The following is a 17,566-nucleotide window of genomic DNA, read 5'->3' on the forward strand; positions in this document are numbered from 1 at the left end:
TATTTTACATCTAACAAATAAGAGGACCCTATTTCTTTTATATTACTATTGTTTTTTTCTCATTATTAGCAATAAGAATTCTTACAACTCTGATACCAGCTGTTATCATTCATATTTTTCCCCCAGAAAAAAACTCTGAACAAATTGCTGAGGAGCAGAAGCTCACAATTCCAAATTAGTCCAACTTCACAGTTCAGTGTTATTTCTTATCAGAATGGTTTCACTGAATGCAGAATAGTTAAGTTAAACTATCTTCACAACTCCGTATACCAGTTATTAAAAAGATGAAGACAATAAGGTGAATGTTTAGTAGAGATAGAAAAAAAATAAAATTATTTCTACTACAGGTTTTGTTTATACTGAGATAAGTGTAAGCTACTTTAGCTTTTGGTTCTAAAAACAAAACTGGCCTTCCTGAAATCTTATCAGGCCAAATCATACTATATGTTGCCATCTCTAGTGATCAGAGCTTGAGGATGTATAATTAGCTCCTCCCATCAACTTCCCCCATGGCTTTTTAATTTTCTTTGGAAATTTGATAAATACATAATGGAAAAAGGAAAAAAATAAGACTAGGGAGACATGAGAAAAATAGAATGGTGGTGGGGATTCCTATGACACATACAGCTGTTAGCACATAACGTTATCACAACTCCTACTTCTTCCTCCCAAGGAGAAGGAGGATTCAGAACACCCACCAGTGCCTTTGGGAATCAAACTGGCAGAGTTAGGAAACAAGCATGCCTGCTGGCTGCTGAGGGATGGTGCAGAGGAGCAGCAGTGTTAGATTCATCCTGAAACTGAAGTCCCAGCAGCGCTGCATTGCTCTCTCTGCGGACGCACACAGTGTTCTTTGCTGGGACCTTTCTTTCTGCAAACTCTACTGGGTAGCCATTGAAGGATGGTGAACAAGTATTAAGACTTAAAAAGATGCAAGTCTCAGCAACTGCCTCATCTGTCTGCATATCCGCCATATCTGTCTGCATCTTTAGACATGTTATTGCTTTTAACAATCTAGCCCATAATGATGACCAAGACTGATACACTTTTCTTTCCTCTCCAGTGAACTCAGAGGGCCATCATCTAACTATATGTCAACCCAATGTTGCAAGCCTTACTCAGGGAAAAATTCTGTAGAAAATGTCTCAAAGCTGTGAAAAACTTATTTTAAAAAATTAATTATGGACAGTGAGCTCTCCCCTACATCCTATTAGCACAACTTCTGTTTCAGTAAAACACTTCAGTGTTTACTTGAAGATAAGAATATGGATTGGTGCTGCATTAAACTGAGATAATAGTGAAAAATGGTATTTAATAGAGATTGAATTGATACAGTTATAAATAAATTATTTTAGGGACTATAAGTAAATATAAAAAAATTCTTATTAGTAACATTCTTTCCTGCTTGATCTATATTGATTTCTTGCTCTAAGATTGATTATATATATATGAGGTAGGCTAATATTGTATAAAAACAATTGAAAACATTATTCATCCAAGTGCTTGCAAACTCAGGCAGTTATTTCCTTTGTTCCAAAGTTTCTATACAAGAAAAAGATACTAATAAACATAGCAATAACATTTGATCTTCTATATCCCCCAATGTACAAAAAAAGGTTGTGTATGGGAATACAAATCAGAAAAAGCAAAAGAAGATTATCATAGTAACTTGCCTTTGGTGCAATTGACTTTAAACCATATTTCTTCCATATTGCCTATGAGCAAATCATCGCAGTCAGGACAATGAGAGAACAATACCTCCACATGCCATTGTCAAGAGAACTTGGATAAAGCTAAGTATATCTCAAGGTAGATATAGGAATACTCTTTCATAATTATTGGGAAATGTGTGCCCTAGAAATCACTTTGGAAAAGACATAAAGACTAGAAACAAAGCATCTATTGACAGACCTATTTTACCTTATAAGGAAACAGCTGTTAAATGCAACTTTGTCATCATTTTCTGAGATATGATGCATTAAAGGAAAGATATGTGCTATATTTACTGATTTTTGCAAACAGTAATGTATTTGGACACATGGTTATTTATTCTGTTTATCAGTAGAAACTAAAGACTGTCATATACTAATACGATTAGCTGATTGGCAACACTTCACATAAACACAAATATCAAAATATTTATAAAAAGCTATTCTGCAGGAAACTTTATTCAGTAACATCTAACATTCAGTAACCACATGCAGTGTTTGGCAAGCCTTCTGGCAAAACCTCAGTGGATATTATTAAAAGTAGCTACTATGTATGTTTGGGTTCCAGAATTCATCTGCATAGAAAAAAGCAAAATAAAATGTGTCCTTACTCCAGAAGGGCCAGTATCCCTGCTGAACATGGGCCATGTTTTCCAGTAGACATCATGCCGGTATTGCTTATGCACATGTTCTCCCACACCATAAATGTTGCTGCTGGGTAGTTTGATTGACAGCTGTAAATATTGGTCAGCATACTGCAGTGGTCCTATGTTAGTATCAAAACTGATTAAACAATAAAAAAAATAAAAAAAATTTTAGCACTGACTGTAAACCACCTGCACAAAGTCACCTGCTGAAGGTTATATCTATTAGTACATTAGTATTACTTGCTCGACATAAAGAAACAAAGTAACTATAGAAGAAAGCTTTTGAGTCTTGTGTAGTAGCTTACCACAAGCTCTATGCATAGGACATCATACTTTGTTTGGCCAAAATCAACAGTGCTTTCAGAATATCTTTTCCCATGTAAATGTAACAGTCAGCAGGTTTGAGCAAAACAGAGCAGGAAGAGCAGCCCACCTTGAGTTCCTATTTACCCTCCTGTGCAGCTAAGAACAGAATAAGCCCAATTTTTATATTTATACTTGTGCAGAAGAATTGCAGAAATGAGGGATGGCTCTAACTGTAGCCAAGGATGATCAAGTGACTAAGCGACCAAGTGATTAAGGCCAAGTGACCAAGACACCACGTACTGCAGGGCAGCATTGCTCTTCTCAGCCCTGAATATTTGAGTAGCTCTCCCTGCTGTTTGCTCTGAGGGAATGATTACTGCACGATTAACAGTAACATCTCTGCAAAACCAGAAATTGTTTCTACTCACTAGTAGAAGCAATTAGTGCAGGACAAAAACAGTCTTGGGCAGCAGGTTCAGATTTTGATCCAGCTGACAGGCTGAGGAGAGGGAGGTGAAGGGGGAAAGTGATAGGCTAGAGCAGAGCAAACCTCATACACACAGTGATATATGCAGTGCCTATTGATGATATAAAAACTTCCTGTACAAGTGGCCAAACTATTTTCTACTACCCTTTTCCACCAAAGCTTCCTATCCTGTCTTTTACATTGCATACTGAATCAGTTCTCCAGGTGGCCATATACACAATAACTGGGCAGATGGAAAATTTCAGTAACTGTCAAGAAACAAAAATAGTCCTCTTTTCACTAAACTTTTCAAATCAGCTGCAGCTTGTGCTCACCAGGGAAAATGAACAAGCCCAGTCCTTGTTTGAGTCCTGCTAGACCAGGCAGTACAGGGGAACTGCCAGGAAAAGGAAACTGTGGCTACATACTAGCTGGTTTCTCTGTCCTGGAGCAAACCAAGGAATAAATAAGAGTATTCTTCATTTAGGGTAGATTAAAATGATAATATAATTCTCAGTATTTAAATAGTTCAAGTCCTGTTTGATGGCTATCACATTTCCCATAGTAAAGTTTGTATAAGTAGCTATGAAGGTTCTTAAGGAACATGAAGTTATTGGTGTTGAAAATAGATACTTATGTATCTGCATAAAAAACTATCACTGCAGGCTTGTTCTGTTTACCTTTCACCAATCCTTTCCATTACTGACAAACTATTGAGCTTCCAAACAAGGACTTGGTAAGCTTTAAATATTTTTTAAAAGCCTGTGTAATGTAATTTGTTCTTTCTACAAAAAGGGTTTGAGAAACAGTAGGGAAATTTGAGTGGTGTTGAAGCTGAGCTGCAGTCAGAGACAGTGACTCCCTCATCTACAAGGCACAGGGGAAGGGTGCATCAAGGGGCAGTCTGCTGCAGGGGAAAGGTCTAATTAATTTGCTCTCCACTTTTTTTAGTTCTGCTGAGCCATCTCAATCGAGAGGGTGAACCAGGCTCTAAACTCCTTTCACAGCCAGGGTGCAGGTCTTGACCCTGTCTGGGTTCTCTCATAAGACCAAAAGGCTTCACTAAGTGTCTTCCCTCACCTAGTCTCCTGTTTCATGGAGGAGATCATACCTTGCTATAAAACTAGGTGCATGCCAAAAATACATCCTTTTTATTATATGAAAAGAATGTTGAGATTTTAGTCATTCAGATGTCATTCTATCCTATGGCAGAGTATTTTAATCTTAACTATGTAATTAAATAGCTCCATAAAAAGCCAAGCAAACTAGAATACTTTAATTACTTCATATTTCCTAAGCAATGTAACATATCATTCCGAGTAAGAAATCCCAGTTTTTTTTTTTAAAACACAAAAAAGGAGTAGAGTTGAAGTTTACATTCCCCCACCCCCCCAATGAAACGACGAGAGAGGAAAAGAGTTCTGATCTATCAAAATATTTAATTTCATCAATTTTAAACTTAGTGTTTGCTTTCTCTTCCAATTTTCAACATTTCAGTTTCAGAAATGGATGGAGTCTAGAAACGGACAGAGTTAAGCATGTCTGTGTGTTTTTTCTTTAAAGATATAAAATGTAGCCATTTTTATCATATTAAATGAAAGCCTACGGAATTTTCCTTAGGAAAAGGAAACAGCACTGTTTCAAGCTGGTCCTATTGAACTATTTTACTCACCCTCCTCTCCATATACCTACAAATCAGCCACGGAATACTAAATATTAAGTCCATCTACTGTGTACTCTGCAACCGCAAATCAATAATTATAGCAGCTTTTAAGATAGTAAACATACTAATAACAGCACAAAAGTAATTCCTAATTAAACTTGAAGAGTTGATAACAATCCAACTCATCCTAGCAGTCTGACAGGTAACAATTAGATTATTACTCCTGACACTTTCCCCTTTTTATGAGTCTTAGAGCTAGGCTGTTAGTTTAGGTTTGTGTTATTTAGTTTTTAAGAAAATAAAGGGATTGAAATCATTCAATATACAAGCATTTCACTTGCATTTTCACTTGACTGGCTTGTACCAAGTATTCTTGCATCATATGTCTAAACAGCAGCCTGATTTTGGTGATTCAAAACTTCAGAAATATTGTGACAAATAAGATATTAAAGGTGTAAATAGAAGTGTTGACATATCATTTTAAGCATGAGGAAGGGCTTCTCATAATGAAGATTCCCAGAACTCATGGAGTGTCTGTGAAGATTCCCCTACATCTGGGGAAAAGGGAACATAGAGCCAATCTGGCTAGATCTAGAAAATTTAAGATGGAATTTATGTTGAAAGACAGAGTCCTTTAAGAATGTTTATCAATCAAAAGAAGAGAAGTAGCTTAAATGTCCAAGAGGTCACCTAGTATGTCAACTTGGACATGTATTATTTACGTTGCAACACATACTTTCAAAGAAAATAAATGCCACCAGCATTATTCATAAAAAAAGATGTTACTTACAGAACTCTTCCATTGCTTACTCTGGTCACTGTGATGCCAAAGGGATTCTGATCAACTTTAACTTTATACTTTAAATGGGAGGCAGCAGAACCAGTGAAAGGTCCTACATGCTCATGTGGGACTTCAAATCTTTGTGTTTTAGGATCAGTGATCTGCACACAGTTAAACAACAAAAGTATTAGGTTTTAACAACTTATATCTAATTCTAACATTTTCCAGCATTATCATATATTAGCAAAAAAGCTCATTGTCAAAATAATATTAAGATAATACATGATCAAAGTAAATAAATGGCAAAATGAACACCATGTAAAGCTAACCAGTCCCTTTGTTTAGATATATATATATATGAGATCAGCAATTAGGTAAATATCCTATTTTTCACATGAATTTCTTTATCATTTAGAATTCTGAGCAACTGTATTCTCAATCATTTCACAGCCTTTCTTCAGTACCTCAATTTTAACCTTTCTCCATGTCCAGACATTGGCTATGCATAGCCAAACCCAGCGTGACTTTCAGGTTTCCTGTACAGCAGTCCTGCTTGTGGCAACCCTGCTTTCGGTCCCAGTCCCAGTTTTCTACTCTGTCCCACTGCACATTTCCATCCCTGTCCCAATCTTCTTCCTCTGCCTTCACTACTACTCTCTTCCCACTTTCATTATCCAGTTTCAGCAACTTCTCTATCTATAATTGACCCTGCCTTTTCCTTCCTCCATATGCCCTGCCTCAAGTACAAACCCACAATATCAGGAGGTTCTCTCACAGAAAAAGTCCTACTCAGGCCCAGAATCCATGGATATAGTATATTCACTATACATAGACTGCTGAACTTTCCATAATGAACAGAGGGCTTTAAGAGTGCTAAAGCTTTCTGATGAAATGACTGAAATACGGCCAGAGCATAAAAGTAATAAATACATTTGGTCCAAAAATATTTTCTGATTAAGAAGGAAAAAAGGTAAATATTTTAAAAAAATCTTTTTGCAGGTACTGGCATTTTTTCATACACAAATCCCATTGTATTAAATCATGATTATATGGCTTGTGATAGTAGAGATACAAAGAAAAGTAGAGGGGCTGAGTGTAGCCATAGCTCCATCCCCTCACTCTTCCAGAATCCCAAGTGAGCTATGTTGTGCAATGAGTTGACCTGGAAGCAAGGGAGCAGGATTTCAATTGAACATGCCTGAGCAGACTGAGAATGAATGGGTACTGTGCATCTAGACTTTCGTAAAAAGCTTTAAAAATTGTAGTTTGTCTTTGCATTAATTTTAGTTTGCATGGTTAGCTAAAAAGATCTCTTCTACATCCAAGAGAATACTATGTCCAAGGATATACTTCAGTGGGAGTCATGGAGTGCAGTGCAGAGAATTAACCCAAAACTTATAACCCCACTCCGTTTAACTTCTTCACAGTAATAGCCAGAAAAAAAATCTTGCATATAACATGAACCTTCAAATAGCATTTTAAAAAAAAAACGAACCCTGAACCGGAAGCGATTTTGTGTCTGATACTCTCCTGTGAGGAGGACAGTGTTGATATCCTTTCCAAAGAGGGAAGGTGATGACAGCCTTCTTAACGTAGCTTGGAATCCTTAGGAAAAAATATATGTTTCAGTATTACTGTATTGAAATGGACGTAGTTCTAGGATCTTATCCTGCAACTTACCTGTCTGAGTTGTTCGCACTGCTCCATCTACTCTGTATCCATGGTTTGAAGAGAAAAAACACCAGGGAATGTTGGAATCACTCTGGGGACTCCAGCAGCAGCCACGAAGGCTGCAGAGGCTCTAATCCAAAGGCAGGAATGGTACAAGTAAGCAGATTTTATACAAATTAGTTCTGTATACTAAAATAATTAAAATACCCATGAGATACATGTTTCTGATATTTGAGGTAAAACGCATATTATTTGCAATTAGATCAACTCATTCTCTGAAAAAATCTGTCAGGTAAATTTGGTGGCACAGAATATAAAAAATAAGGTAGTTTTTAGGAGTCAAAGTAGAAATTTGCTTTTTAGTTTTGAAAAAAAAAGAAAGAATTGGACTTTCTTTCTTAAAGCCAGAAGATCCAAAGGAAAAATGAATGTTAAAAAAATTGAATCACTTAAGCTGTGATGGATGCAGTACAGTCTGACCAGAAGTCATGCACTGAAAAGTGGATAATAATTATGGCTGTTTTTTTAACTTTTAAAATAGTTAAAAATAATAATTTTGTCTAAAAACAAAACCCTGAGTTTTGATAATTGTTTATAAACATCTACATATGTGGCACTGATCATCTGATGCATCACTGACAGGTCATTAATCATTTTAATTTAATGTTCAAATATCAGAAATATTTAGTTCTGCAAACCTCCAGTTGAAATAAATACACTTTTAAAAAGAAAAAAATTAAACAATTAAATCTGTTGTTTAAAATATATGCCATGGTGGAGTGGCACTAACCTTTACACTACATTTTAGCAGTCCAGTAAACCAAACTGCCTTTGCTTTGCTCTTAGAAATTAACTTACTCATCAACTGTTTGCATGAGTTTTATATTCAATGACAAGATGTGGGTAATTATATCACATTAAGTGTCCACACATTTTCTGTTATTAAAGAAATGACGCATTACTCAGGTCAAAGTGTAATAGTGATATAAGGAAATTCCCTAAGAGCAAAGGGCTATGTCATAAATGATCTCAGGTACCCACGTCCCACTGTCTTCCAGCTAATAGAAAACTACTGATGCCATTGCTTTCTTGATCTGTCTTTGGTAAAATATTGCCAGTGTTTGTGTCATCTTTATTTTAAAATATACTGCAGCTTGTTATAGCTGGAGGTGGCCCAAAGTTGGGTTTTATTGCTAGCCTTGGCCCTGGGGACACTCACTTCTGAATTATGCAACGGAGCCCAATAGGAGCAGTGCATATACTTTTCCTAAAATCTGCACAGAACAAAGACCAGCCAAGTCCTGACCAAAAATAATGCAAGTGCCTAAGGAAAGCACAGAGACTGAACGTGCAGATCTAATAACTTGAGAACCACCCTATGTTAGTACGTTATACAGTAGCAACAGCACTGGGTACAGAAGTGTCTTTAAAACGATCAAAGACAAACCAAGTTCACCAAAGAGAGAAACATCTTTTTCTCCTCTGTTAAGGAGTGATCAAATCAGAAAATATTTATCCTGTCATTTTCACAGAATGGTTGAGGTTGGAAGGGACCTCTGGAGATCATCTAGTCCAACCCCCCTGCTCCAGCAGGGGCCTCTAGAGCATATTTCCCAGGATCGCATCCAGGCGGGTTTTGAATATCTCCAGAGAAGGAGACTCCACTACCTCTCTGGGCAGCCTCTTCCAGGGCTCTGTCACCCTCACAGTCAAGAAGTTTTTCCTCAGGTTCAGATGGAACTTCCTGTGGTTCAGTTTGTGCCCGCTGCCTCTTGTCCTGTCTCTGGGCACCACGGAGAAGAGTCTGGCCCCATCCTCTTGACACCCTCCCTCCAGATATTTAAACACATGGGTAAGATCCCCCTCTCAGTCTTCTCTTCCCCAGGCTGAACAGACCCAGCTCGCCCAGCCTCTCCTCACATGAGGCATGCTCTTTATCATCTTAGCCCCTTTATCATCTTAGTGGCTCTCTGCAGGACTCACTCTAGTTGCTCCATGTCTCTCTCGTACTGGGGAGCCCAGAACTGGACACAGAACTCGAGCTGTGGCCTCAGCAGGGCTGAGGAGAGGGGCAGGAGCACCTCCCTCCACCTGCTGCCAACGCTCTTCCTGATGCAGCCCAGGATCCCATTGGCCTTCTTGGCCACAAGGGCACACTGCTGGCTCGTGGTCAACTTGCTGTCCCCCAGGTCCTTCTCCGCAGAGCTGCTTTCCAGCAGGTCAACCCCCAGCCTGTTCTGGTGCAGGGGGTTGTTCCTCCCCAGGCACAGGATCCTACACTTGCCTTCACTGAACTGCATGAAGTTCCTCTCGGCCCAACTCTCCAGCCTGCCCAGCTCCCTCTGAATGACAGCACAGCCTTCTGGTGTGTCAGCCATTCCTCCCAGTTTAGTATCATCAGCAAACTTGCTGAGGGTGCGCTCTGTCCCTTCCTCCAGGTCACTGATGAACAAGATGAACAGCATTGCACCCAGCATTGACCCCGGCTTACATCGCTAGCTACAGGCCTCCAACTCGACTCTGCGCCCTGAGCTCACAACCCTCTGAGCTCGGCCATCCAGCCAAGTTCTCAATCCACCTCACCATCCACTCATCCAACCCACACTTCCCGTGTCACTTTCACATTTCGACCAAGTTTCACACAGAAACTATTGTTGGAAGAGAGATACTGGTGACCCATTTTCCCTAATGATGCAGAGATAGGTACATTTACTAGGGATCTGAAATGCCTGTGCTCACTTCCTACCTTACCAATTCCCACCAGAAAAGCTACTTATTCCCTCGATTATAAGCTATTTCAGAATAAATCAGAAGTAAGAAGCACCTATTCTTTCCCTCTGAAGTTCTTTTCCATATTAATGACTAAATATTGCAGAAATTATAGCTATGTTCTCTTCTTTTTCTTCACATACAGGATATACTCACTGCGGAGTTAGTTATTTTATCTCTTTCATTACTCTTTGCTAGACCAATGATTATTTAAATATCCCATGCAAAGTTAAATTGCTGGAACAACAGGGATTATCTTAAAGCCTCACTGTGCAAGTAATCCCTTTCTCCAGTTTCATAAATACATTTTTCTGTCTTTCAGTTACCTCTAATGAATTCTTTGAAAATTTTTCAGCAGTTACTTTACTATGTGGTGATATTCTTCTATTTAGATCTAACAGATCTGCAAACCTTAGGTTTATATTTTCATGAATCATCAAGTTTGCTGCATACAGAAGTATATACAGAACAGAAGTGTAAGATCTTTTATGCCTAGCACAGAGAAAGAAGCAGGGTTCACCAAAAGAGTATTTGAGAGACTATTATAAAAGCTATACTATAGATAAAGACGTAAGCTGACCTTACCTTCTGAGCTATAAAAACATCATAAATATCATCAATACCAAAATAAATATCATCAATACCAAAATAAATATCATCAATACCAAAATAAATATCATCAATACCAGTCAAGGAAAGAAAGCCAAAGCTGAACTAGAAATAATCCTAGATACAAGGAAACAGTTTATGGTGAGATAAGCCACCATAGAGATAGACAGTCTCTGATCATTGAACTTGGCACCAAGGATTAAAATAGTTTGACTGTGTACTTAACTATAATGTTGCTTTTATGTAAACATAAACAGATAAATCTGTGTCAGCATGGTATTATTAAAAAACCCAACACTGTTCAATAGTAAAATGAAATACTAGTGCATGCACCAGTAACGGGAGTTGATTTTTCATTGGCATGTTCTTATTGTCTAACAAAACTTTGTTACAGTGAATAGTTAAATGTCTACACTTTTTCAGCATTTCTATCTTCAGAAATCCTTTGAATGGTTAATAAATATCTAATTTCTACACTTCTATCATCAGTGATTCTGCTTATAAAAGCTCATTTTCTGGCTTCTTTTAGGATATTTTCAATGAATGATGAAAACAAAACAGATATTAACTTGAGCTTAAGTAAATCACAATTTTCCCAACTGCAGTTTAACTTGAAATCAATAAAAAACACATAGAAGATTTATGTTATTTCCTAAATAGGTACCTCCAGTTGTACAGCTCTGTCTGTTGAAGTATTAGAACAACCCTAAAGGTAGGACAACCAAAATGTTTACAGGGGAAAATGTGTAGAATGGAGAGAGTGGGGTGGGATTCTGGACTGTCATGCATTTACCTAACAGGGTTCATCAGGGCACAGAATAAAAGTGGTGTTTATCTCAGTAATCCTGTGAAGTTAACTGTCTAGTCTTCATTAAGGAAGAGATTCGGGAATCATTTGCTATTCAGCATCCATTTGACACTGAAATGAAAATAGAACCTTAGAAAATGTACTGGAGAATAAGTATGTCAAAAATATTTCATTTTTTAATTAATAGCTCTCCCCTTTTTTTCCAGGGGATTAGCAGACATACATAGGTTATTAATCTGGTATGTAAAAGATCAAAGCAAAGTAATATTTTTCCTTCAGAACAGTTTTCACTCCAGAAAACAGATGCATGGCTGTGGTTTGAATCTCTCTCTCCTGTATCCTAGCCGAAAGTTGCTTCCTGATTTCTCACAAGCATAAGCACAACTGAATTGTGTTTGTGCACAAGGACTGTGGTAAGCTGCAACTGGGTTGTATAGGAAGTTATAAGGAATAGAAAGGAGTAAAGCTGAGAAGGCAAGACCTCAAAAACCAGGCATAAAGCTTGTACTCTTTCCTGAGAACCAGCCTGACTCTGTGGGCTCCAGGCTGTGCAGTGCTGGAGCAAGGTTATGATACAGCACTCCTCTGAGGCAGCATACTGTGCAGAGCCACTCTCTTCTCTGCCTTTGTCTAACTTATTAGTAACTTAAACAGTGAAAGTGATCATACTTCAATTCAGAGCATTATAATTGGACCCCAAGTCACACATGGCTGTGAGTTGGATCTATCTGTCCCTTTACTTTAAGGAGTTCCTTAGCAATCAAGCAGTCTTTCATAGCCTAAAGCCATCCTGGTGCAGAACAAGGCTGAGAATGAGGCAGAAGCAAAACACAGGCGTAAGGTGGTCTGTAAACTGCTCTTTGCCATCAGTGTGTCTTTGCAGGGTGGTTCTTTCCTTGGAGTCAGCATATCAGGAACTCTTGAGCTGTAACAAACTCCAAGTCCTCCTGGTTGCCCTCCTTTCTAAGTCCCATCCCTGCTTGTCCCTGGCCCACCGACAGCTTCCAGGCCTTGGTCCAAACAGCAGCTCCTGCTCTGACACATTTTGTCCAAGCCTTTTTCACTACTGCCCAGGCACAATGCCCAGGCCATAACATAACAACATACAACCAATGAGTAAACCTGATAGTCTCTCACAGATAATGAATTAAATGGACTGTCCTTCCATTTTTATTATTAAATTCAGGAATATTTAATACCTATGTTATTGAAATGATGAAATCTTGGACTGATGTCTCAGTCAGACAGTTGAGGTACACCCAGATCAGTTACCCCAACATTCAGACCTGCATTTGGTCCTACTTTTCTGCCTGTCCCTATTTTGATTCTTTTAAATTGCTTTTAATCAGATATTCACAGATCAAAAAAGGATAAAAAACCCACCGATCTATTAAATAAGATTTTTTTTGTAATTAAACATGAGGCTTTATGGCATGAAGCCCACTTCCTAATTCTCTCCATAATAATGTTTTCAAACCTTTGTGGCTACTTGATCCGGGATGCAGTCAATTCTCTCTGATAAGTTTACTGTTGGACATTCTGGAGAAAATTCTGTTAGGGAAAAAAAATGTGTTATCAGTATTTAAATTATAGGACTTTCTTGATTGCCTCTCAATTCAAGAACTATTTCTGCAGGTTGTTCCTCATTAGCTTGAAACTTTGTAATTGCTAATATCAGTTCAAATGAGGCTAAGCTATTGCTGATGTGTTTATCTTAATTTTAAAAAAGTACATAACTATTCTAGATAAAGATTTTCACTTTTCAGTTTTTAAAAGTGTGCTTGATATTTATAATTCTATTTCTGAAGATAGGCAATAACTCTGTTGTAAATAAATCCTATAACTCAATATACATTACTTCTTGTAAAAATATATGTCAGTTTAAAACTGGCCTTTTTGTTTTTTATATGGTATTCTGCTATTGCACTTATGTGCTCCTTCTCCTGAAGAACTGTTCATCCACAAGAACTTGAATTGGAGCATCATCATAAATAAAAGCGCCTCAGAGCTAATAAGATGCTCTACTAGATTTCAGATTTGCATGACCTCTTGACAACTTTAGCTGACAAAAGAATAACTGAGGACTGTTTTAAATTTCTCCCAACACTGAAAATTATTTTATGTATTTTGCAACTGTAGTGGAAACAGTTCAATCCTAGGTTTCCAAGGAGCAGCATCTCAGATGTACAACAGCTAAATTAATTTATTTATTTAAATGGCAGTACGACAGAGTAACAGCTCAAGCTGGGTGCCTCTGGGGAGGGACCCAGAACAAAAAAAATTCTTGAGTAATTATACTTTCTGCAATCTTATTTCCCCTCCTGCCAGTGAAAGTCTCTTCCAATCTTCTTGCTAGATGGTTGCTACGTTCCTGCTCCATAGTACCTTATCTTATCCAAACATCAGCCATGACCTCCGTTCATTCTGGTTGCTCTGTTCTGCAGCCTTGAGGGCTGGTTCCAGCTGATTTTGCAGTCACATCGTCAGCAATGTTCTTCGGGTTACAGTTCAATCCCGTGGCCTGCAGGCTTCACTTACTTTAGGCACTTATGCCTAACTGGAGTCAGACTTATGCTAAGCTGAACCTATGTCAGCTACAATTCCCTTCTCTAACAGTTACACTGTATAGATTTGGGATGAGAACTACGAAGCTTTAAAAACCTGCTTCAGGCTGAGATTTACACACTCCCCTATTTGTATTATATGTAATATATGCATATGTACATTTTGCTCAGCCAGACTCATATTCATGTTGAGACTGAAAAAGGCAGAAGATGTGCAGATATTAGTTTGCATGAGCAATTCTACTAACACTGAACTGTTCATTTAGTATTAGCAGTTATTTTCATTTTAGTCATTTTCATCTGTAAAATGCTGCAGTCTCCATATGCAAATGGTTACACATACCAGATGGAATCATATGTAAAATAGGATTCAATGTATTAGCATCTCTATAAGACAAATGGTTTCTGAAGTATCAAAATATTAGAAGGAAACATTATAGGTTTTTATGGCTATAGGTTTATCTTCATGCAATACGGCTTACTCCTGAACAGTTTCCCTCCTTTCTTTATTTCAGTGATGCTTTATATTCAAAAAATTGAACTTATATTCTTTCCATACTAAAAAATAAACTGAAGAAAAATAAAGTGCAGGCTTGGGGGGAAGGGAAAAAAGTTTTTTATGGCCCTTAATGAGGCAGAAGAATCATGAAGTTTCTTTTTGTTGATGAACATTTCTTATGTTCATCATTATTCATGTTATCTGTAAGAAGCCATGACTATGGTTCACCTTTGGTTAATGATAAAACTATAATGACATCAATAGCAAAATCATTGTTTTTATTATGGCTAAGAACATCAGAAAAACGCTTATGCGCTTTTTTGTTTGAACTTCAGTTCTTCTTGAAGAGTCTAATCCCAATTGTCATTGAAATGTTGCTACCCATCAGCTCTGATAGGAATCCTGTTTCTGAAGATTCATAGCATGATTATTTTATGAAGCAGACCTGAACAATTCAAGATGAGGAACATTTTTCTGGTTCTATGGAAACAATGATAAGTACTTACGTGTACTTTTGTGTCCAGTTTGTCCTGTTGCCAAAAGTGCAATGAGGACACAGGCCACAGTCACGACCAAACAAAATAGGACAATTAGTACTATTTCCAATCCACTGAACTTCTTTCCCATCTAGGTATAGACAAATATCATTGTATAAGAAAAACAGAAGTATTGGTTTTGAAAGCCCTAGAAATTATTTGTTTTAAATCATATCCCCTAATATAGAGATGAAAATAGAACAGCTCCTTATGGACTAAGCGCAAGAATTTTCATATTCAGAATAATTCAAGTAACAGATTACTGCATTACTGAATGATTGGGCAATCACTGAAGTGTTTATTTTGTTCCCTGCAAACTTCTTTAAAATATGCACAAACTAGAATTTTCATTCAAGTTTAAATAAGGAAATCCTTACATTTTACTGAAACTCCAGAACAGAAAACAAATTCCTAAATTTTGATCTTGCAAGTTTTCTTTCATTCTTTAGAACAAAGAAAAACTAACTTTTATTTTATAAAGTGCATTACTTTTTTGTAGAATAGAAGAAAGGCATGTAAGCATAAACCCATATGATTAAACTGATGTTAAAGTTTAGGTAAGGCAGAAGTAACTACTATGAGCAGCATGATGACACCTGGTTATATAGTGACTGAAACAAGGTAGACTACATAGATGGAGTTAGTGCCTTGACCTGCTGTATAAATACTAGTGCTTTTTCCTTTTGTGAAAGAATTACTGCACTCCAATACTGCTTCTTTGGATGCAGAGAGTAAGGCGTACTCCATTGACACAGAAGTAAGGCATATTCCCAGTGACCGTTTATCACGTGTGACATGATCAAACATGTCTGTTTGATCTTTCAATGTGTAATTTGTAAGTGTAACTATGCCAGCTGCTCATCTCTGACAAGAGGGCAAGAGACACTGAATATTAGGAACATTGCCATCATTGACAAACACTGCTGAAGTGTTTGGGCTGCACAACCAACTACTCAATCTTGTGTTAAGAACAAGATTATGCCATTAAAGTTTAACTTTACAGTACCAATCAAACTATTTCAAACTAGTGTCCAGGATCCAGATGAACATATACTGGCAGCAGTAACAGCATTTTTCATTTGGTTAAGAACATTTAAGCTTATAAATCAGCTTTAAATTAGTGTCTTTAGTTATTCCTCTATGTATACATTACATTGGCATATCAAAGCACTGTCACATGATGTAGGGATAAGCCAAAAGAGGAAAAATACTTTTGAAAAGGCTTTTTGGTAAAAGAACAGTTTAAATCTATTGCACCTCCTCACGTCTCATGTCTTCCAAATATCTGCTATTGCCCCACCTGTATCCTAATTCATAAACATTCCACAGCCACAGGAATGAATAGATAGTAAGAGCACTAATAAAATAGTCCCTAGAAAATAAGGCTAGTATTTAGAAAAATTACTTTTCAGCATGGCAGCTAATATAAAAGCTTTTATAAATAGTGCAATGCTTTTCACATTCTCCCCATTAATATAAAATTCTTAGACATTTTTAATATTATGATTATTGCTATTTCCCCAGGAATGCTATGTTTAAAAATCTGCAATTACATTGTTATATTGGAAACTATGTACTTTAAACTGTTGTTTACAATAAAGAAATGATACTCTGGCTGCTTCTCTCTACAGTTCACTTTAATATTGTCTGAATATTTGTTGACCAGGAGCTACAAGAAGTAACATTTATTTTCAGGAAAACTAGAATATTATTGGAGTTCTCATTGCAACATCCTCCTCCCCACCCACCAACAGCCATAACATTGTATTTTAGTTCTTTCACTCTCAAGGTCTGCCCAAAGGACTGCAATTTTGAAAAAAGGAATTATAATTTAGAAGTGCAAATTCTACTGTGGGACATATACTCAGCAGATAGGTAAATTTCACTAGAAACTTGGATGTAGTAAATGAAACTACATACCTTACAGCCCCTTTGCTTCCTTATTCTCCTACAGCTCTTTAGTAAAAGCCAAAATCTACCCTTTATGCTATGCTGTTATCAGTCCATTCCATCGTTTGTTAACTAATCTACCAATGGCAGGTATATACGCAATTACAGGCAGATTGTGTAAGGGTGTGTGGACCAGGAGAACATCTGCTTCATTAAGGTTATCTGATCAAGGACATTTTCTGAGCAAAAGGGTTAATTAGCAAAGGGGGAAGCGATAAATAAAACATACAGAGACACAAACCTGATTGACAAGGGATAACAGAGACAATAATAAAGACCAGATGTCTCCAGTCACTAGTCACTAGGCCATTAGGAAATTATAGTTTTGGATAGGGCTGACCTGGACTTTGTAACTGATAAGAAGGCAGACATGAGGGGTGTGTGTGCTCATAGGGAGGTCTATGGGATTGTGTTAAACTTACTAAAAATATTTGAGGGAGAGGGATCAGGGAGGAGCAAGGTGGGAAGTATAGAGAGGAGGGAGTATAAAAAGGGCTGGTAATGTTTAAGCAGGGGCCTGCCAGTACGATTGTCTGAGTGAGCCCTGCACCTGATCACTACAGTTTATTATATCCTCTTATTAAATGC

General features: G+C 37.4%; 1 protein-coding gene across 1 annotated transcript in view; it reads right to left on the minus strand.

Moving 5' to 3' along the window:
* LOC104140063 (maltase-glucoamylase-like) overlaps positions 1 to 17,038 on the minus strand; it is a 65,152-nt gene extending 48,114 nt beyond the window's left edge. Inside the window, exons 1-7 of the mRNA XM_068959879.1 lie at positions 16,949 to 17,038; positions 14,999 to 15,119; positions 12,907 to 12,980; positions 7,253 to 7,373; positions 7,068 to 7,177; positions 5,582 to 5,733; positions 2,321 to 2,492 (exon numbers count right to left, since the gene is read on the minus strand). Coding sequence (XP_068815980.1) covers positions 2,321 to 2,492; positions 5,582 to 5,733; positions 7,068 to 7,177; positions 7,253 to 7,373; positions 12,907 to 12,980; positions 14,999 to 15,119 — 750 coding nt within the window. The 5' untranslated portion in view covers positions 16,949 to 17,038. The remainder of the gene's footprint in view (positions 1 to 2,320; positions 2,493 to 5,581; positions 5,734 to 7,067; positions 7,178 to 7,252; positions 7,374 to 12,906; positions 12,981 to 14,998; positions 15,120 to 16,948) is intronic.
* Positions 17,039 to 17,566: the final 528 nt, after the last annotated feature.

The sequence above is a fragment of the Struthio camelus genome, chromosome 13 (genome assembly GCF_040807025.1).
Source record: "Struthio camelus isolate bStrCam1 chromosome 13, bStrCam1.hap1, whole genome shotgun sequence".
Taxonomy (NCBI): domain Eukaryota; kingdom Metazoa; phylum Chordata; class Aves; order Struthioniformes; family Struthionidae; genus Struthio; species Struthio camelus.